General features: G+C 36.0%; 1 protein-coding gene across 14 annotated transcripts in view; it reads left to right on the top strand.

Annotated features, from left to right (window-relative positions):
* CTNND2 (catenin delta 2) overlaps nucleotides 1-22,749 on the top strand; it is a 631,505-nt gene that overhangs the window by 303,578 nt on the left and 305,178 nt on the right. For 10 of the 14 annotated variants that reach the window (XR_003527693.1, XM_027643865.1, XM_027643864.1 and 7 more), the window contains one exon: nucleotides 18,825-18,917. The exons of the other annotated variants lie outside the window; for them this stretch is intronic. Coding sequence is in view for 9 of the 10 variants with exons in the window: in XM_027643865.1 (XP_027499666.1) it covers nucleotides 18,825-18,917 (93 nt within the window). In the remaining variant the exon portion in view is untranslated. The remainder of the gene's footprint in view (nucleotides 1-18,824; nucleotides 18,918-22,749) is intronic. 14 annotated transcript variants of the gene reach the window in all.

Raw genomic sequence — 22,749 nt, 5'->3', positions numbered from 1 at the left:
TACTAGGAAAATTTTCTAATGACAAGAAATATAAATTATTTTTGCTGAGATTTATTTTTATAATTCCTGTAATGACTGTTCTACTATACACAGAACTGAAGATCCATTAGAGTGGAAAGAGGTCAAGGAACATTATTCTGACAGCTGGGGAGGTACCTGTTCTTCCATCTGTGCTTCCAGACCTGTTTTTGTACTGTGGTTTCAAGGACTGAGACATCAGTCTTAAAATGTCAAACTTTTATTTTTATTTTTTTTTCTTTTATCACCAACACTACGTTTGCTAAAAGTTAATTTTTTTGAGGTAAACAGATATAAAAATATAAATCGAAAGATATCTTGCCATTTCTCTGATCACTGGTGTTAAAAAAAGCAGTGGACCTTTGGTTATGGGAAGATGAGAATAGGTTTGTGTAACTGAAACTGTTGAAAGTTGTTCAGTAGGAATGGTGCAGGGAGATGCAAGTTTCTAACCTCCATCCAGGATGCCTTCAAGTAAAAGAGCTTAGAATTATGTGTTTTGCAGAATTTAAAGTAGTATTACTGTAAAAAATATTAGTCCTAGAATAGTTGTTAGGATTTTAACTGCTTTTTATCTATAAAATATGGTGTGTTCTTTTAAAAGTAACAGACTTTCTTTTCAAAAAGTTTGTGTTTTTTCCTGTAATCATGAGCCATGGCGCTGTGGATGTGGTCTTTCTTACACATCACTGCTAGTGTGCTATTGGCAACACTCAAAGGTGTCTGACTTGGAGAATATCCAAGTGGCATTTTGGCCCTTAGAAAAAAAGAAAAAAAAGGAACTGTAACTTAGACAAACACATCTTTTACTGAAATCCAGGACAGTATAGAGCTGTGACCATTACCTGCAAGTATACCTAGCTTTGTGTGGGTAAGAAAAAATTACCTAAGAAATTATTTTATTTGTTTAAGAGAGCAGTTCCAGAGTGAGCAGGCTTATGAGAATGAATGGTAACTTCCTTCTCCCACCAGCTTTTGCTACACTAAGAGGAATAACGAGAAAGTTTATAGTAACTCTAACAGAATGGACATCAAAGAGAAGAATGCTCATGTGACAGAACACAAATATTTAGCATGAAAAAGAAAACCAAAACTTGTAAATTATTAAACCTTAGCATTTGAGCCAGATGTCAAAAGATTAATTATCCTTATGAATCCTGTTTTTACGGTTTTACAAGCTAAGTCTACAGTTTTTGTACAGTTAACAGTTCTAGTTCAGTGCATACAGTCTAGTGGTTACATAGGGTTAGCCTGATCCTACAGAAGACAATCACACTTTCCAAATAAAAGACCAAATGCCTTGAAGTAGATCACTTGGAGATAAACAGTATTAAAATGGAAGCACATCTGCCAAGTATCAGCTGTCAAAGCCCTGCAGCTATCTGAAACCAATCAAGTGTTAGACTAATCCGTTGTAGTGCACTTCATCTTTATGTCTTTGTAATTATCCAGCCAATTTCATGAGCTACATGGAAGAGCAAACGTATGTGTTTGTGATTGTAATAATGATGTAAGTGAAATCAGAAATAAAAATAAACACCCTATCTGTATCTATGAATTTCAGCACCTTATTTTATCATTATTTCCTCATTTCCCATTAATTCATGTTTACCTATGACAGTTGAAAACATTTATTCATTCTTTATCTAGCTGAGAATTAAGAAAACTTGATGTAAGTTGTCTAAACCTCTTACACAAATACATACGAGACTTTAAGGAGTCCAACATATGCATTGTTGTTTGAGTAAGACTTTTTGTGGAGAGTTAAGACAAGAGGGTTGCTAAGGTCCAGAGTAATTTTCAGTTCACCTAGTTGTTGGATCAGATATCTGCTGTCTTTGTGAGGGGGCTGCAAAAGTTAGAATGTGTCCTTATACTCTGTCATGGTCACTGAATAAAACTGAAAGCATTCTCTGATGGTTAAGAGAAGGTTGATAATGAGAACTGGAAGACAGTCTCATAGAACTGGAAGACAGCCTATGTGACATAAGAAAGGGCACTTCATGGCATCCCTTTTTCTTTTTTCTTACCTCTTTCCTCCTCCCTCACCCATCATCACATTATTTTGAGACTTTATAGAGCAGAAACTGACCGTTTTTATAAAGTTGGTCTAGCTCGTTTTGGCATTCATAGAGCAATTGTGCACTATGCTGTACACATTAATTGCCTTTCTTACGCACTTAGTTGATCCTAAAGACAGAGTTTTGTTTTTTTCAAGTGGAGTAGAATTCTGATGGGGTAAGTAGAGGAGATGCAGGAAACAAGTTGAATGTGAAGTCTAGGCCATGGAGTTCAAGAATCTACTTACTACATATCAATGTCTAAAAGAATATATAACTTTTACCCTTGGTTTTCTGATTTCCAGCATAATCACTTAGTTCTGTGCACGGATAGACTATTTTTTCCTGTTACGCAGATGTAAATTGGGTGCAGTCTTTAAAAGTCTCAAGGACAAAAATGACTCTTTAGGTGTTCAGATCTGACCTCTCACTTATGTAATTTAATTTCAGTCAGCCTGTATGTATTTCAGTAAGGTGTGTTTACTTCACCATAATTTCAGAGAAATGTAAACTCTTGTTTTACAGGCATTAAGGGATGGAGAGTCTATTAGTGCCCTTGAATATTTATGTCAGATTTTTTCAAAAGAAGAGTTTGCTATTGTAATGCTCTCCTCTTCTGCTTTTTGTTATAGAAGAAAACCCTAGCGTCTTGTCTGGGAGAAAGTTTCATATATATTGTAATCAGACAACCTCTCAATCATCTTGATTCACTGATCAAACTAAGACCTATACAGGTCATACAGAGGTATGTTCATCAGTTTGATTTGTAGTATTCTTCATTTCTTCTCCAGTTCTTTCAATGACTCCTTTTGAATTTGATGTCTGTAAGCAGTATTTGAATGTCAAGAATGTTTCTGAAAGGCTTTTACTTAAATAGAATTTTCTCCATTATTTTTATGCTCTTTTTACATCCAAAGTTTTTATATTTGCTCTTTCTGCCACAGCATATGACTCTCAACTAGCTAGATATTTAACCATAACACCTAAAATCGTGTTTTACTTTTTTTCTGAGATACATTCGCCATTTTTCAGGGAAGACCAGAATTCCTTGTTGTTTAATGAATTACTCTTCTTTAGGCTGTAATAAAACAGATTTATACTTAGGAAAGTAATCACAATCAGTCTTTCTACTTGTTGCCTTCACATCTAACAATTTTGCCAATTCCAGTCATCAGCAAGCTTTATAAAATCATCCAATACTTCATCCCAGCTCATCAATGAAAACAGTGTTAGCTGTTCCACAGGCTGTCCTCATTTGCTACTGAAGATATCAGTCATTTCTCTACATGTGCTTTGATTCTGCCCAGTCCTACTTTTTAACTGAAAATATTAATCAAAATGGCATAGTGTAAACCGTATCTACCATTACTTTAAAAAAGTGAAACTTTAGATCTAGGGAGGCAATCAAATTAATTTGATAATACCCATTCTTGGCAAAGTGTTATTGACTGACATTTGGGAAAAGCTCTTGGTCAATGCAAAGACAAAACAGACCCACCAATAATTTCAACGAGTGGAAGAATAATAAGGTAGGCTAAAGCAAAAATTTTAAAAAATTTCCAAAATTCTTTCGTCTAGTTTTGATCTGTCTTCTCAGTGTGAGGAAAACACAGACATCTCAGTCTGCAGTTGTTTATCCTGGCTCGTTGTAGAACACCACAACAGAATTTCAGCTTCCATGGCTGTTATTCAGGCATGATTTTCTTTCAAATTTATGCTTAGAACAATATACTTACTTTTTTTGACTGGAGTTTTCTAAAGCAATTTGCAGTTTGAACCAAGATATAGTCTAATAATTAGACTGCAAGTGATGTGAACAAAGTAGCTACGTAGTCTAAGAACCTGATGAGGCAAGAAGATGAGAACTCAAGAGTTCTTTATTGAGTTGTACCAATAATTTGGTTTGCATGTACATGGAGTTGGGATGTAGATTTTGTCGAAGTTGTATTTTGTAAAATATTATGTGCTAAGTATACATGCGGTTGGTATGTTTACAATTATTAAAGTGTCTTACCGTGATACAGGCTTAAATATAAGTTACTAATTGGACTGTATGGTTTAAATTTCATTGTGAGTCTTAACATTTTCTAAGGGTAAATTGTGTGAGTGATTAACCTTGAACTTTTTGGAAATTTGTGTAGACAGCAGGGTTTTGGAATCAGCATTTGAGATCATAAACAAATGAACCAGTATCAGAATTACTGTAACTGACCTTCACATGCTTTGTAAGATGTTGCTTACAGATTGGCTATCTATTGTAAATAATTCACCATTCTTTTTATAAGATCCTGGAATAAATTAACCTATTAACTGAATGTAGGGTTTCCTGTATTAAATTTTTGTTTCTGTTAAAAAACCACAATCTTCTCTTTTTCATTATTCAAATTGTTAAACAGTTAGGACTGTATAATATATTAGACTCTCACATTCAAATCAGAGAAGTACCAAGACTACTTTTTAGTTGAGACAAATCTGTTTCTGTATCTTTTAATGTGCCAGCAGGTGTGCAGGATGTTCAAAATGTTTGTGATAGTGTTCAGTTCTGAGGGGAGAGGGGCTCAGCTCACATTTTTTTTTAATCATTAGACATAGTATCAGGAGACCATACTTTCTATATGAGGCTTGACAAAGAGACACGTCAGTGAGTTCAGCAATTCCTACAACCTGTAGTACTATTCACTGGTTGGCTGAGTTACACTGAAGAATCAGTTGTGAAGGAGTCACAGACCTAAGCAGGCTCTCCTGACTTGACTGCTCTGTTCAGGAGTTCAGCTGAGGAGACGTAGGTAGGAGACATATGGCTTGGATTACCACACAGTATAAAATCTAGAGATGAAAGGGTCTGGGGACTTCTCTGGAAGGCTGCTGATAGGCTGGATGATCCCCTCAAACAGTAAATACAAAGATTTGCATATCTTTGCCAAGTCTGGTAAGTAATGCTGTATTTGACATTGACAGTTGTTACAGTCATTTATAATAAAGCCAGGACTTTTTGTTCTCCTTTTTCAATTGAATTCTTTTGTCCATCATCAAAAAAATAGCATCACGATTTTGTCAATTTAACAGGGTGAGGTACCATTCTTACTTTTATGGGAAATTGTCCAAAATAGTTAAGAAACTGTGAGCATGGAGATGATGCAAGTGTCAATGTTATAGCTCTAGCACAAACACAAGGTGAAAATTAAAATATTTGTACTTGCATATAGTTCACATTGCTGGGAACTCTACGTGCAATCACTTTCATTTTTCCTGGTGAATGTGTTCATAAGGAAAGAACAATAGAGTATCACAGCACTTTGCGATACTTGATGGTGATTAGCCTGATTAACTTATATGGTACTCACAATAAATAGTTTAAAAGTGTATAATATTCAGAGGTAGGAGCAGGAGAAAACAGTTCTGAGACTTCAGTATGTGCTTACTGTTGACTGTTCAGTGGATGTCCTTTTACCTTTGTAAAACAGCATGTAGTTTCTTTTAAGTGCCAATTTTGTGAGTTTCGTGTATAAGACATACAGTGATAATATATCTCGCCGTTACTTAGCTTTAAGGAAACACTTCTGAACACTGGCAGAGTTTAGCATCTTCCCTTTAGAGTTTTAATTTACCACAGACTTCTAGGAGTTTGTTCTCTCTAGCTGACAGGGAAGTACAAGATTCATGCCCTGTCCAAAGTTGCCTGTTGAAGCATTTATTTCCAATACAAATTTCAGAACTTAATTTTTTAATCCAGGAAATGACACCAAAGGAGAGACTTGAGTTCTGTAGAGCAAATAATGAAATAGCTTTAGCTAATGTATATGTTAAAGCATTTTCAGGTGCAGCTTAAGAAATACTGGGTAATAAGTAAAGTTATCCAAAAAATATTCCCCTGTTTCCATTTAAAAACATTCCTTCAGACTATGTATATTATTTTGCACTTCATTAGGCAGTTTGAGGTTTTTTAGCCAAAATTCTCTTGGGCCTCCTCATAATGATTATGCTATAAAATGCCTTCAGATATTTTAAAAACAAAATAACAATAACCAGTTGTATTATTTAGTATCTATAGCTCTCTGCAGAAGAAGCTTTTTTTTCTGTTAAGTTAACTCTGGAACCACTTATTCTACCCTTATTCTTTTATTTCTTGCAGTGTTACCGTTGTCATTATTAAACATTTAAGTACAGCTCTGCATGCACTCTCATAATGATTTGACAATATTTTGCAAGTGAGAGAAGGTCAGTGTTTGCATCTTCAGTGGCTTTATCTGGACTTCTTAGAGGAGCCTTTCTACCAGCAACACTTATTGTGTAGCACTTGGAGTTTGGCCTATGTTATTTGATACAGTTACAGACTCAGAATTTTCCATAGATAGTATCTGCTGTAATTGCCTCTGATTTCTCTTAATGCATCACAAATATCCAGAAACAAGAGAAATATATTGACTTCATAAAGAGGATATTAGGTACAGGAAAGACTAAAATGCTCTGAATATTCAGGTACTATTTGGTAGGCTTGCTTATTTTCAAGAATATATGCTAGGATGTCTTATTATAGAGACAGAGATCATCTCTAGGTCTGCCTTGTACTGAACTAAGACTAATAAACAAGGTGCCTATCTTTAATTATTAGTATTTTTGTCTGCAGAAACATTGAACTGAAACTACCCACTCAATTCTAATCCACGGGCCAGCTAGCTGAGAAAGCAGCCTTTCCAATTTGAACTCCAATCTAGACAATAAAAAAGAGATCCTTATCCTATCGTCTGCCTGTGTCCTGCTCAGTGCACTAGAAGAAAATAGCTATAGAAAATCAGGCAGTTTTAAAGACATGGTAGGTATTAATTCAGTTCTGAAATTTAGAACTCAGTCATGGAATATTTTGATTCTTTTGAATGATAATCTAGTTTGTTTCAGAGTTGTAAATTTTTTATTTTCTATACTGGCATAACTCATATATAAAAGTTGCTATTTGGCAGCAACTCTTGTTCTGATGAGAGTGCTGGTGTCACACTTTTCATGAAAGAAAAGATTTGTAATACAAGTGTCAGGTAATGATAATTTTAACTGAAATCAACATTTGCAGAAAATTTGGACAAGATTTTCATTTTCCGTGTCTGTCTGATTTGAACAGGTTATTTTTTAAATACATCACAAAAATCTGGAATTTAAAAATAGTTTACTGTGCAGGGATTAGAATGATCATATTTTTTTTATTTTTTTTTTTACTTTTCAGAGTAAGTGGAGACCATCTGTCCATTAATTTTTCCCCAAGTTCCGACTGTAATTATTTTGTAGTATCACATAGCTTCATAATTAAGCATTTTACTCATATGAAATGTTTTATTTTTGACACGTCTTGAGGGTGTGCAAAAACATCTTTTCCCAACTCAGTCTGGACTGAATGTTAACCTGTAGATCATGGCTTAAATGTTTCTCTTGCTTGGCCAAGATGCATCCTCAGTTTAAAAGATAGCTTCCTTATTTGTTTTTTGTACATCTCTCAATTTAAATATTTGCAGAATGCAGTTAGCACAAAATTGACATTTCTCATGAGACTGTTCTTGAATTATAAGATTTACTGAGCAATTTAGATGTGGGAGGAACCCAGCTTTCATCCTGGATTCATGATGTTCTGAAAATAGAAGTGGTATTTCCGATGCTTGCTTATCATCCAGTTAAGTTGATATGTGCTGGCAAGGGTTTTTGAGAGTTGCAACCATTTCTTATTTTCAGGATGTCTTCTCAGTTTTAAATCAAATCTTCGTTTCTTCCAACTGACCATTAGATGATGGGGCAATCATCCATTTGAGTTCTGAAATTCAAAAGAACCTGAATTCCAGGACAGTGGGTTCTATTCAGATTCTTTTTTAAGATTTGTTTATGCTTATATTTTATTTTTGCAGATGTGAACATCACTTTCTATCTTCTGGAAAATATGTCTGTGTTGTCTTCAAAATATTTTTAATTTGAAAAATAATGATACAGAGTCTCCTTAATTAGGTCTCCAGTTGTGATAGCAAACAGCAAGGGAGCAGGTTTATAAGGATAACTTGCGTGACATTTTTTTTTCCGTGTATGCATCCTCAGGACTAGATCAAAATGAAGCCATATATTGTTAGGCAGTCAGAGAGTGCTGTACCTGCCAGTAACACCCCTGTATTCTAAAGGGAAGTGCAGTTTTGTGCATTAACTGCTTATGATGTACAGCTACATACATATGTTGGCTGGGACAGATAGCACTTCAGCTTCAGCCAGGGGAAAACAGGACAGGGAGAATTTGCAAACTTTGCAGACTTCTCAAATGAGTAGTGGGGGACCAAGCTTCTTCACTGCTGAGGGACATGTGCTGGGGAACTGGACCAGGCCGAGGCTTGAGAGTCAAAGACTGTCAAAGGATGTCCTGTTAGGTTGTTTAACAATGACACCAGTACCTTTCAAATCCACATCAGCTTTTGCTTTCAGTGCCTCTGGAATGAGCAGAAATAGTGAAAATTACAGAAAAGACAAGGCAGTCTTGGTGTCTAATTTTTTAATTTTCAGGTTTGTATTGTGCCTAATAAGAAGCCAGCTAGGTAAACTCAGCTTTTCTACAACAGCTGCAGTGGTTAAGTGCAGAGGGCTGCACTTAAAGTGGGCTGCACTTAAAGTTCATGCTTCACTTTCTCAACAGAGAAAGTTCACGCTTTCTCTTTTTGTACATGGCCAGAAAGTTGTTTGTAAACCTTGAAGACAATGATCTTTTATCATTTTTGTTAATTTATTTGTTTATTTTGTACTTTTCATCAGGTTGCTCAAGGTTATGCCCAGTGGGGTTGGAAGATGGAGACACCACAACCTCTCTGACTAAGCTGTTCTAGTAACTAACTGTAAAAAAAAAAATTTCCTCATGTTAAAGTGGATTTTCTTCTATGTTTATTTGTGCTCATTGCCACTTATTCTCTCACTACCACTGAGAGGCCTGGCTTTCTCTACTTTACTCTCTTCCGTCAGGTATTTATATACATTGGTAAGATTCCTCTAAGCCTCTTCTTCTTGAAGTCTTCCCAGTTTTCTCAGCTTTTCCTTGTATGACAAAGACTCAAATTCAATTGTCACCTTTGTGGCCTTTCACTGGACTCACTTCAGTATGTCTGTGTATCTTATGTCCTGGGGAGCCCAGAACTGGCCACTGTGCACCACATGTGGCCTCACCCATGCAGAGCAGAGGAGAAGGATCACATCCCTCAGCTCACTGGCAGTGAGGTGCTGTCGGCCACCTTTTACTGCAAAGTTGTAGTGTTGGCTAATATGCTACTCATTACCCAAAAGGACCCCTACGTCCTTCTCTCTAAAGGTGCTTTTGAGCTGGTTAGACCCCAGCCTACACTGGTGCATGAGGCTGTTCCTCCCCAACCCCTTGTTGAACTTCATGAGGTTTCTGTCAGGCTATTTCTTCAGTCTCTTGAGATCTGTCTAAATAGCAACACAAGCCTCTGGTTTCTCAAACACTTCTCATGATTTTGCATCATCTGTAAATTTGCTGAGGTTGCACTCTGTCCCATCATCTACACAGTTATGATGCTCAAAATGTTCATCTCCACGCTGATACTAATTCTTGTGGTATTTTCACTGAGCTGCCATTCTGTTGAATTGATGAAGAGAGGTGATAGATGTTAGGGGATAGATGTGCTGTAGACAAACAACTGAAGACCAGGACAGACGTGCGTACACAAATAACTGAAGACCATTTCTTAGTTTCCTGTAACCTGACAAGCGGGTCCAGAACAGTGGTTCAGAGGTAAAGGTTCTTGGACTTGGAAACTTAGGTGAATCTAGTTATGAATACTATATAAATGCAGGATTTTCAGATGCAAGGCCATATTGTGACTTCATTTTGAGCACCAAATGTATTGGTTTAGGGACTGGCTCGCTGAAAAGGGGGTAACGTCTAGCACGTGGTTCTGGTTTTCGCTATGTGCCCCTTCTACCTCACACAAGTAACCTCTCTTAAATTTACTGATATCTGTATTTGATTCTGAAGTATGTAGCTCATTATGTTTAAATGTCTTTATATGCATTGCTTTAGAGAAAATTTAGGACATAGTACTGTCATGAAATTACTGCTGCTGTATTTAATCTGTATCCTACATAGTAGTTCACAGTTTTGGACATAACACTTAATGGACAATAAAAACCTTTCCAATATCTGACTTCTTGGAGATATGTTATTTTTATCAGGAATATTAGTTTATTGGTTATTCATTTAAGTAGGCTCTATTTAAACATTTCTGTAGCTTTGTTCGAGCTAAAAAGGTCTGGGCCATAATTGTCCTGACAGCTGTGGATCCAGTTATCCAATTGTATAAAAATCAAAGTATTACTCACAACCTTAAAGCTGAAAATTGATAAAATGGTGCACTAAAATTTAAACCTGGAAGTCAGAGAAGGAGAGAAAAAATTGTTTATTCCTAGAATGTTTATAAGGTGAAATTAATTTTAAATATTATTCATACTGTGATGTATGCAGTGATGGTAGCTTCATAAATTAAATAAATCAATAAATGAACCAAAATAAACCTCTTAGCTACTGTTTGCACTATATTCTAGTCTTATAGAATTATTCAAATATTTTTCCTCCTGTAAGTACGTCTAGACCTTGCTACATAGATGTGAGCAATTTGTAGGGAAAATAGTTGTCTGGTAGGTTTAGTAGCCTGTGACTTTCATAGCCAAAGAGTATGGCTGGCAAGTTGACCAGCTGCTGGTTCATATGTCACAAGTGGGACCAACAAAGCTGTGCTGACCCTTTGTTGCTCTATTTGCCTGAGAAAAGTTCATACAAGTAGGGAAAGCACTATTATTTGACATTCCAATGCAGAACATTTTATCCACGTTCAGTTTGTCATTGAACAGGAAGGAAATGGAAATTTATTTGAAGTAAATGTGATAGGCTAAGAAAAGTATTGGCAATAGTGGAATATCTGTGCTGTGGTCACCCTTGGCTGATGGCTCTGATGCAGTTAGTTAAGATACAGGTAACATGCACTGCAGTAGAGCAGTATGGAAGCTGAGAGTTGGAGATTCCTGCCAGGGGCATTTAAGATGTAAAATAGGATTAGGGCAACTGGGGATATGGAGAGAAAGAAGGGTGAATTCAGGGCGAGTATACTCCCTATCATCATAGGTGAGGGCGTTTTACAGGCTCACTCGGGTGGTCAAGGCTTTCATAAGATAATAGGTCACAAATTCATTTGTGTTAACAGAGAAGCTTGAGCCTGTGGAAGAAAGTGAAAACTTGAGAATAACTATGAGGTCCACTACCCCCATAAAGTTGAATTTGCCACACACAGTCACTATGTCAAATGTCCTGAACAAGTTATAGACTGACAAGGAATGAATTTAATTTTTTTTCCACTAGAAGTCTTAGGTTATTCTTCGCTCAGATATAAACTTATAAAGGGTTTGAAGGAAGAAAGGGAAGGTGGCCATCTTAGATAGCCCTTCACTTTAGGTAGTGACGTATCTGTGCTTGGCAGATTGTTCTTCTGCAGCTGAGAGAAAGGTTTCCCTATCTGTCACATGCATACCTTGTGTCAGAGCTCTAAGGAGTGAATTGCACTGAAGGTAGGCTTGTTGTCACAAGTTTCAGTTGCTTTTCAAGTGATACCACATGTGTCCTGTTGCCCCCTGCTGAAGAAGTTGAAAGAACCCTTTCCTTTTAAATGTCACTGAAAATGTAGTTCAACCTTGAGAAGATGGTATCATGGCCTGCTGTTTCTGCTGACTCAGTGATTCCAGGTTATTTTTTCACAATTTCAAAGCAAAAATGGAGGTTACATTCACCTTCATTTTTTCCTGTCTGCAATACAGTTTGAAGCTGGATTTTAAATACAACCAGGCCTGGCCTTCTTATTTATGATGTCCTGGTTAGGAGGACACTGACAGTAGTGCCAAGCACACTGTACAAGCCAGAACAGGCCACCTGGTTTTTTACAAACTTCATTGACTCTAAGTATACAGAAGTCAAATTTATGTGTCTAATGTAAGTACTTGAATTCAAGTTACTTAATATATCAACATTTTTACTGTCATGTTTTATGGACGACCTGAGTTTTGTAGTAATCTACCTTCTTCAGCTCCTACTGATTTGAGTAAAATCTGAACCTAAAATCTGTTTTGGAAGAAATAAAAGGATGCATTAATTTTTTTGTGATAAATATTTTTATTCATTGGATAAATAGTATTTGAGATTCCAGTGTGCTTGGTCTCATCAGAAGTTCAGTTAATGCTTTTTGTAATAGGCAAGAGGTGGGAGGAGGGGAAAGTAGTTCTAAAAAAAAAAGGAACCAGAAAAAAATCTAAAATAACCCCAAATAACTCATGTTAAATGTTTTCAGAAATATAGCTCTTTGAGTACAGGTGCAGTTAGCAGCAACATTGGAATTGTGTCAGAGGACCGTATTGTTTTGGATTGGGGTGGACAGGAATTTACTAGGCAATCAAGCCACCATTTCTACAAACACCATCTACCGTAGAGGAATTTTTCCTCATGTAGGTATACTGGGAGATATGCTCCCTCATGTGCTTTGGTATTTTTGGATTCTGCCCAGCCCCAGGTCACCTGTTAACAAGGCAGGTGATGGTGCTGGCTGTCACACGGAGCTCACCTCTTATCAGCTGCCTGGCACTGACTTGGCACACGGGGGAGTCACTCAGTGATGGAGTGGAACCTGTATTCTTGTGTAGGCTATTTTCATTATGCATTAATTCTTGAAAGTGCTTCTGCTAGTGTAAAGCAGAATTCATAGTGCATGTGAATCTTGAGAAGGCAGTCTTTACATGTAATATGGAAACATTAAAGGTGTTTTGGACTTATAGTGCTGCAGAATAACATGTTTTGTAAATTTTTCTGTCAGTGGTGAAAACAGTGACTTAAGAGAAATAGGGCAGAAAACTTTTGGCCACAATTAGTGTGCCTCACCTAAACTTTACATGCAATTTGCCTAGTAGTATTTAGTTTTAGATAGAATCTTTATGAATAGCTACAAAATGATATTGACATCATGATGATTAAAATACCAACTTTTGTAAATAAGTATGTTAAGAAATCATTTGAATGTTTATAAATACCAAATTTTGTTTCAGGTTCTTAAATATATACATATATAACATTAGATTTAATATGAAGATTAGTACATAGATACATGATTTTCAAGTACTCCTTGCAGCCTTTCAGTACTTAAAGGGAGCTTATAAAAAAAGGGAGAACAACTTTTTAAATGGGCAGATAGTGACACTACAAGGGGGGATGGTTTTAAACTAAAAGATGGGAGATTTAAAATAGTTGTTAGGAGGAAAATCTTTACTGTGGGGGGTCATGAGGCACTGGAACAGGTTGTCAAGAGAAGCTATGGAAGCCCCATCCCTTGAAGTGTTCAAGGCCAGGCTGGATGGAGCTCTGAGCAACCTGGTCTAGGGGAAGGTGTCCCTGCCCATAGCAGGGGGATTGGAACTAGATTATCTGTAAGGTCTGTTCTATGATGCTATTGTTTTATTCAAATGGGTCAATGCTATGTCTCAGTACCTCTGTGCATGTGTACATATATGTACATATGCATAGATGAAGAGCTGCTTTTTCTGAGACTAGAGGCATTTATTTTCCTTGAAGCCTGGAATCCGAAATTAAAACTGACTTGTATTTGTCATCTTGAAAGATGAAAATATGTTGCAATGTGCAGATGGATCATGTTCATATACTGTGGTGCTTATGGCAACAAATGGTGATGTTTCTAATGTAGCTTTGTGTCTACTCTTTTGCTATCCTATTTTTCTCTTTCAGTTACAGAAAGAGTTTCCATGTGAAATAGAAATTAACAAATATACTGGACCATATAATGCTTTAACTTAATGTTTTATACATGTAGTGGTAATTATAGTAAACCTTTCCTCAATATCTCTCCATTTGACTATATTATTGGCAGCATATTATGGAAAAGTTAATTAAAGACTTCTTTATGAGTAATTTAAGATATATTGTTATTATAAATTCTATTTTATAGATGACTATAAAGTATTTTCAAAATTTCTACTTTTTTTAGTGACCTGGTCAGAAGCAATTTCCTTTTTTTATTATTATGAAAAAAAAAAAGTACTTGCACAAGGAGAATGAAGACAGTTTTCAGTCTCCTGAAACAATTTCCTGAAAAAATTAAAGCCTCTTCATGGTAAGATGAGGCTGGAATTAACCTGAGAAACAAAAAGTCCAGTCTTATCTGATATTGGAAAACTTCTTTAATATATTTCAGGTACTGATCTTGCCTCATTTTTAAACTGGCTGAATTTGTCTTGCATGCTGCTCTGAAAAACTGTATTCCCCCAAGACTGATTTTTGACTAATTCTGCATTGTTTCCCTCTTGCTTAGCTTCAGTTTAACACCACCAGTTGTCTCTTGTCTTGCCTTTTTTATGCCCAATGTTCGAATCTTGTACTGTTTCTCACTTTAGTTTTGAAGCTATTAACATGGCAGTGTCATCTGATAATGGGTTAAATGCCCAATGGAATTCCAGATATATTAGATCTACTTTTCCTTTTTTACTCTGTGAAAGAAATTATGTGCTGCGTGACACCTTAATAAAAGCAAATGCATTTACTTATTTTCCTTTCAACCATTTCAATTTGAATTATTAGCAAATTTTTACCTCTGGAAGTCAGCCTAGGCTTGAGTTGCGGTTGGTTTTGATTTTTTTTCCTGCCTTCTTACATAATTACATTACTTTGTAATGTCTGTTTAGAAATTGCAACTCCCAGCTTGATAGAATAACAAAATCTGGGATTACCTCTGTTTACTTCAGTTTTGGACTGGGGATGATATAGTGCATCATGAGACTTAGAGAATACTGTGTTATACAAATTCTCCTTAACCATGATCTCTGAGAAGAACACCGTTCTTATTGAAACCAGGGCAGATACAGTGTTTTTCTCTGTGTAAATCACTTCTATTTCAATCCATCCTAACTGCAAAGCTGGTGGGTATTGAAGTCAAAACTATCCAGTTGTCCTGTACAGTGTTTTCTTGAACTATACCGTTCAGTACAAAAAAATGTTGAAATTGGGATTCTCAAGATTTTGTTTAGCAGTGGTCTTTTCATGTTTTCTTTATAAGCTTTTTGCATACTCATTGTATTCTTTAAAATGAAAAAAACATTATGATCTGGATACAGCTTTAAATTGAAAATGAGTAATACCTGCCAGCTAGTGCTCATTGACCCTGCTTTGAGCAGGGGTTTTTGCTACATGATAAGGAGTAAGAATCTGTCTCTGCTTTTGACACTGACTGCCCTTAAGCTCACTTGCAAATACTACTCTTCCTCAAAATGGTCACAAAATCATTGTTTTCTTAAGCAAACTTATTGTTTTCAGCCATGAGCTTTAGCATTTCTATACTGTGAGAAATTAATTTTGTTAAATCCAGAACAGATTTTATGTGATTCATATTCAGGGACAAAAAAAAAAAAAAAAAAATCCATTTCCTCACTTTTCATATTAGTTCTGTTTTGCCAGGGAGAACAGATTTAGCTTTTTGATTGGACTGTTTCCAAGATGCACTGAAGAAGTAATACAAAATTCTTAATTTTACAATCAGCTTTTAAACCTAGATTAAGATATTTGAAGAGAAAGAGGTTGCAGAGTTAGTGAAATTATAGGATAACTCAGTTGAGAACCCCTCAAAATTTCATTTAGTGTAAATAGAGAAAAGAAATCTGAAATAAATGCAAAGCTGGTAACTTTTATTTTATATATATGTAATATTTCTGATCACGGAATATGTGATTAGGATGGGCACAAAGAGAAAAGTGTTACTTAGTGGCATGAGCTGTAGTGAAAACTAACTGAATTCTGGACCTACCAGGCATGGGAAAGAAAGAATTTTAATGAATTGTTTTGAACAAGTGATATTGAGGCATCCTAGAGAGGGATTTGCATAGGTGGCCAAGAACTCAATTTTCCTATGGTTCAGCAACCTTTTCAGCAAAACAAAGGACTTTTAAAGGATTGTATCTGCCAATGTAAAGCTCAGTAGTTACTTGAGATCTGTGTTTCATTTCCCTTGTCTGCTTTTTCAGCAGAGTCAGCAGAGAAAATTAGTGCTTTTATTTAACCTAATACAGTTTAACATTTTTCTGCATAATTATGCAGCCCCTCCAGAAAGTACTAGATGGCCCCTTGAGCAGAATGAGGATCACTGCCCAATCTTAACACTTTAGAGTGTTAGAACTTTTCTAATTTGAAGTGCTTTGAGATTGCAGTAGGTAGAATTTGGTTTTCACAAGTAAGCTATCTCAGCAGTTGAATTCTTCTGTTAAATGGTTCTGAGATATGAACATAGTGGTGCCATAAGTGACAGATTAACTCATCTCTTAAATTTTTACAAGAGATAAAAGCATATAGCTAAGCCTCCTGCATTCTTTTTCAACGCGAGAATCTGTAATATTTGTGAAGTCACTTTTCTAGTACGTTAGGGACACATTTGCACTGGAAAATTTTGCAATAATTCAGTAACAAGCAGCTTTCACTACTTGTCCCATTTACTCTCTGCTTTGGTCTCTCAAGTTTGTGGGGAGAAAGATGGTCTTTTTGGCAGCTTAAAGGAATAATAATCTGGAATTTCAGACGTGTGCTTTTGTTGTTCATGAGTACACAAAGGATCGGGAAAACACAAAGTTCTCTTGCCAAGTTTTAATTCAGTATTGAAATGTGTACATTATGTAAATATATCAAGATTAAAAGATTCAATATTTATCTTGTGAAACTTCATGTTCTGGGTGTCTCTATTTAAGTAGAAAGATGATTTCATCCTTTTGCTAACAAAACAATTTCAAATTATTGGTTTGGCTATCAAGTAACTTTCCCAAAATTTTGTATTGTAATATTCTTTTAATAAAGATAATTAAAAATATTATTGCTTTCAGTATTACTAGTATGATATCTGGAAGATATTTTCTTCCAAATTCTACAAAGATATCCTTTTACTCTTTAGGAATATTCTCTTTAATGCCTGCACACAATTTAAAAAATATAATGTATTTCTTACATCTATCTTTACCAAATGTCTGACCTATGAACCTGGTTTTACATATCTAATGTCTCCTGTGTTGTATTTCTTCTGGTAGGCAATGAATAATGGAAAAGCTATGATTTTCATAGGGATCTGATTCTTGTTTTCCCCTCTGAACCTTAGTGGTGGAAAAAAACAGAATAAAAAGAATCTGCTTACAGCAAAGCTCCAAATCTGTCTAAAGGTTATGTTTGTTTTTTGTCAGCTCACATTAATATAACTTTAGTCATTTTCAGTAATAAATGTGTGATTAAAGGTGATCCATGTAGCTAAATAGCTGTTATTACCATGTGCCATTTTAGTTACTTGGATAATTTGTTGACTCTGTATGCAAACAGACACTTTACAAATAAGAAATTTCACTCCCATAGTTATAATCATAAATCACTACCAATTGTTCATGGGTTGATCCAGCTGCTTAGCACCCACCTAACAGGCCCAATTACCTTTACATTCATCTAACATTTTAGGTTATGAAGTAATTTTCTGCTGCCTTTATGTTCGTGCACTGAAATGTAAATTTAACACTTATGACTTCTTGCATATGTGATTCTTGGTACTGCTTCTAGCAAACCTGTGTTTCTGTATTGCCTGGTGTTTCTGGTGGTATCAGTTATTAATTTATGCAGTTATGTATATGCTACTCTGTGACAATCTCCAAGTCAGCAGCATCATAGATTAAGGTTATTTCAAATGCAGAACTGGAGGCACCATCCTGAGCTGTAGTCCAGTTCCTCAAAACTGGAATTAACATCAGCTCTTTCTAATAAACTTACCAAACAGCCTTCTAAGAGCAGAACAAGTACAGTTTTGCCATCTCAACTCACATTGGATGGGAGTGGGGATTGGCTGTTTCCGTGATGTTTCAATACATTTTTTTAAGTTCCAGCAAAAATTTCAATGACTAGTATGAACTTGTTTGTTCTTGTCCCACCTGTGAGCTTCCCCTGACTATTTCTTTTTCTCCCAGTTTTTAGCCTTACAACATTATAAAAGCCGCTTCAGACTTCAATTGTCTCATCTAAATTCACCAAACTCTTCTAATTTCATCTTTAATCAGATTTTATTTTCTCTCTTAAAAAAAAGAGAATTAACTACACAAATTCTGAAGTTAGCCCAGCTCTAAGTGGGGACCAGACCAAATGATGCCAGAAGTCATTCAAACCTAAGTTACCCTATGATTAGGTTTAATTAATTAAAGTTACCCTAAGTTACCCTTCCTCTCAACAGAAAATAATATTTTAAATAGTCTGTTGAACATCTATTAAACTCATCTTTTTAAGTGTACACGTCAAATCATTTACTTAATCCTCCCATTAAAATGATCAACAAAATCTTTCCTGCTTCCTGCAGAATCTTCTCCTGTTTTGTGGCAATGTTTCATGTCCACACATCTGGTGAACAATGCAGGAATAAAAGACAACATACATATAAGGTATAGGTGACTATCATGCAGTGTCTTGCATGATATATCAATTTTCAAAATTCAGACAATATATTGACGTTAAGAATATTCTCTATTAGTTATATGGAGGACTTTACACCACTATGGAGGTGCAGTAGGAGTTTGGATCTGGCCCCAACAGGCATAAGCTGCAGGAAACGAAGTAGCAAAACCATCAGCTAAGTAGAAAGAAGAAACATCCTGGCTCTGTATTTTTTTCTGTAGGGGGGAGAAGGAATGGAATGAAAAGGAGAGAATTGTTTACATGGAAAGAGGCGAAGGTGAAGAGCCCTGTGAAGGGGGGTTTCTTGGAAGGAGGTGAGTAAAGCTAATGTGAAGAGTCTGTAGAGGAGAAGAACTGGGAAGGGCTGTGATGTGTGATTTCACAGAAAGACATGCTTTGTGTGTGTGTACTGGGAATTTCCTGCATGGAATACACTTTCTTCAAGATCGAGGCCGTCTGGCTTCTGTCTGCATTATTTCCCTAAGGAAGTGCTGAATTTAAAATGAATCATCCCCTCAAAACCTAGAGAAAATCACTTTCTGTTAGTTACCAGGGACAACACAGAGCAAATGCTGTAGCTGAAATAGTCATATAAAAGTGTTCTTTATGTAATTTACCTAAAACAATGGTCAGCATGTGGTGCTTGGCTTGATCTCCATGTTAAGGCTTAAGTCTTCTGCTGAAGGGGTACCCTTGTGCAGTTTGTTGATATTGAGAAGATGAAGAGCTTCATGTTCCTAGTGTGTTTTATTACCTACTCTAGCAGTTAGCTATCCCAGGAGGAACTATTGCAATATTCCTTAAAGGAATTTCATTTATATTATGCCATATTTATTTTGAAATTAATGTTATGGTACCAAAGACCAGAACCGAAAAGATACTGAAAAGGTGTGTTGTAATGCTTATTTTTAGGTGACTGTCTCCATGGGTTGGATTAAGTTCCTATAGTGGTAATACAATGCATAGGGAACTACGTGCCTCAAAAAAGAATCGATCTCAATTCACTGAATGTTTCTTACCCAACGTCAAAAAGCTGGCCAGTTTGTTTAAGGTACCTTACATGAAATTCACTCTCAGCCCTTGATCTTCAGTAGCTTTTTCTGCTCCACTGGGAAACTGCCTTTCCTTATATGAGAGTGCTACGGTCCATACTCATTCTCTGAAGAAATCTTTCCAAACTTGATGCGAAGAGAAGGTAACTGTGGTGGTGTCTTTTATAATGGACTTTCTTACCTAAAATACTGTGTTATTTTCTATACAGGATTGAGGTTTCCACAGGAAAGACAGGGAATAGCCTGATGGTTACATTCAACTTAGATACTGCTTTTGTTTCTTGCAAGTGAATAAATTTTTATGTCTAGTTCTATCACATTGTGCACAAGTGCTTTAATAGCTGAGCTGTTGGGGTAAGAGGAAGGAGAGAAAGAAGAAAGTAGACCTCATTTTATCTTTCAGGGTGTTGTACTGTTTTCTTTAAAGCATGTCAACCATGATCATACTTTCTGTGCAATGCTGTCAATAAGGCATGCTTGAAGAACAGTTTTATGGGTACTGATAGACTGTGCTGGGATTTAGGCAGCAGTCTGCTCAGTTGCCTCAGGGCAGAGAGGATTCTACCTCTCCATTATTGATTTCTCTAATTTCTATTTCTGATTCATTTCTTGAGCACTTAAGTTATTTCCAGATACTATTTTGGGTACTTGTTTGGTTTGGATCAGATCCAAATACTAGCACCAGGACTGAATGAATATCATAGTACACTGCTATTGAAACTCCTATACTGTGGAGAAGTGGCAAAATTTAAAATTTAAAGGAGGCTGGGCAGCAATCTCATTGCTCTCTGCAGCTTCCTGAGGGGAGAGGGAGGTACTGAGCATTTCTACCTGGGATCCAGTGACAGGACACCTGAGAACAGTTCAAAGCTGCTGCTGGGGAGATTCAGACTGGGCATCAAGAAGCGTTTTTTTACCAGCATTTTGGTGGTAAACCAATGGAACAGGATCCTAGAGAGGTGGTCAATGCCCCAAGCCAGTCAGGGTTTTAAGAGGCATTTGAACAGTGCCTTTGGTCAGCCCTGAAGTGGTTGGGCAGTTGGACTCAATGGTGTTTGTAGGTCCTTTGGAACTGAAATTCTTTAATTCTATTCCTAATGTGCTACGGTATAGGTTCCTAATTTTTGGAAATGAGCTCTTTTCTCAAATAAAAATAGGTTTGAAGCAAACAGAAAGAACTATTATTAGCAAAAATCCAGCCTTGAGCTAATTCCTTCTTTTTGTGTACCAGTATCCTTTTTTTTTATTTAATTAATAATGGGAAATTACAAAATTAAGTAATTTGGTTTGATATTAGCTTCTCTAAATAAAAATAAAAGAGTGATTGTATTGATTCTAGCCCAGTATCCTGTCCGAAATACATGGAGGCATGAAATGGACACCAAGGGAAGATTGAGAACAGGGCAATCACATAGTACTTGTTTCCTTAATGCTGTTATTGCTTCCAAGTTTAAAGTTAAATAAAATACAGCACATACATGTTGCCCTGCAAATTCTTTTCCTTGGAACAGTAAAGCTTCACAGGCTTCCACTGTGAAAGGATTCTCTGTGTTCACTGTTACACCAATAATTGTCTGCAGAACTGAAACTAAAGGAAACTGGCTGGTACTGGAAGCTAAGTAGCAAGTGTTCTGTCTCTGGGTGGCTAAGTTCATTCAAAACTAAAGTTAATGGGGTTTGGGGGGTTGGTCTGTGTGAATTGAATTCAGTAACAAAATAAAATTTAGTATAATTTCAACTATTGTAGACAATTTCAGGAGGAATGGTCAAAGACTACAGGGAAATGGACCGTGTATGCTCTGACAATTAAGTAACAGCCTTTGCTGCCCCCATTGCAAGTACTTAAGCAGTGACTTTGTGGAATGCAAGACTGCTACTGGCTTTCAGTGCATGCTCCATACTTAAATAATGCTCTTAGTGGTGTAGCACCTGAACTTTAAATCACATTTAAATAAGAAGAAATAGAATAGTTTTATTAAGCACAATCAGTGTAAGGAAATTGAATATAAATAGGACTGCAGCAGTTTAAAACTTGTTTTTAAAGGAAAAATCTTGTCTGTAAATTTCTGCAAGTATTAAATGCAGAGGAAAGCATTGATTTGAGACTTATCTGGAAATTTGGCTGCAGATATTTCCCTGCATCATTGAAAAGAAGTAAAAAACTTTCATAGCACAGCCACAAAGTTCTGCTATTGATTTTTTAAAACCTAGGGAATAACAATAATTTGTCTGGGAAAAAAATTAGACAGTTCTCTTTCCCCATAGGAACTTGAAGCGAGGTTTTTCTAATAAGGGTGGGAATTAACCACCTGAATGGTTTTCTGGCATCTACAGCTAAGAACTTCGTCATCATTTTAAAAGTCGGTTTGAAGTTCACAAGGTACAAAAGAGCAGTCATCAGTAAAATATGTGGGTGTATTGTTTCTTTATTTTGGTTTGTTGGATTTTTTTTTTTTTACATTTTTCAGGATCATTGAGGGGATTGGATGGGGTTTGTTGAAACATCAAAAGGACTTCTTGATAGGGTAGCCAAGTTGATAATGCAGCTGACTAATAGAGTGCTATTAAATATTGGAGAGAAGTTAGCATGTCACATTGACAGAAGTGAAAGAAGTGACTACAAAAGTCAGAGATTTTGAAATGATTTTAAGTTGACCACAAACAGAAAGTTGCTATTGAGGGGGGGTTTTTTTCCTATGGTAATTTATTTAAGGGTTGGTATTTTTGCATGGGATTATTTAATGAAAAATATATTCTTAGGTTGTTTGTTTCTTTTTTCTCTGCCACATAGTTGATACTAAAAGTCGTTTACTATTTTGCAGATAACCTGAAGTGTACTACTGATTTAAAATCTACTTCTCCTTTGCTTTAGATGGAATATTAATTTTTCAACCTCCTTGCTTTTTGTGAAATACTTCTGAATCTTTTTTCTTTCACCTTCCACAACCAGAAAAACAATTTAAAAATCAGTGAGCCAGTATCTGCCTGTAATTATATACAGCAGTGTTTGTGTGGCTCCGTTGTAGAAATAATTGAAAAGATCATGTGCTGATAAAACTCCTCATAAAATCCTTTCATACCTTTTCTACAGTAG

Source organism: Corapipo altera, unplaced genomic scaffold (genome assembly GCF_003945725.1).
Source record: "Corapipo altera isolate COAL_440 unplaced genomic scaffold, ASM394572v1 24b, whole genome shotgun sequence".
NCBI lineage: Eukaryota > Metazoa > Chordata > Aves > Passeriformes > Pipridae > Corapipo > Corapipo altera.
This window is presented reverse-complemented; position numbering and strand designations above follow the sequence as displayed.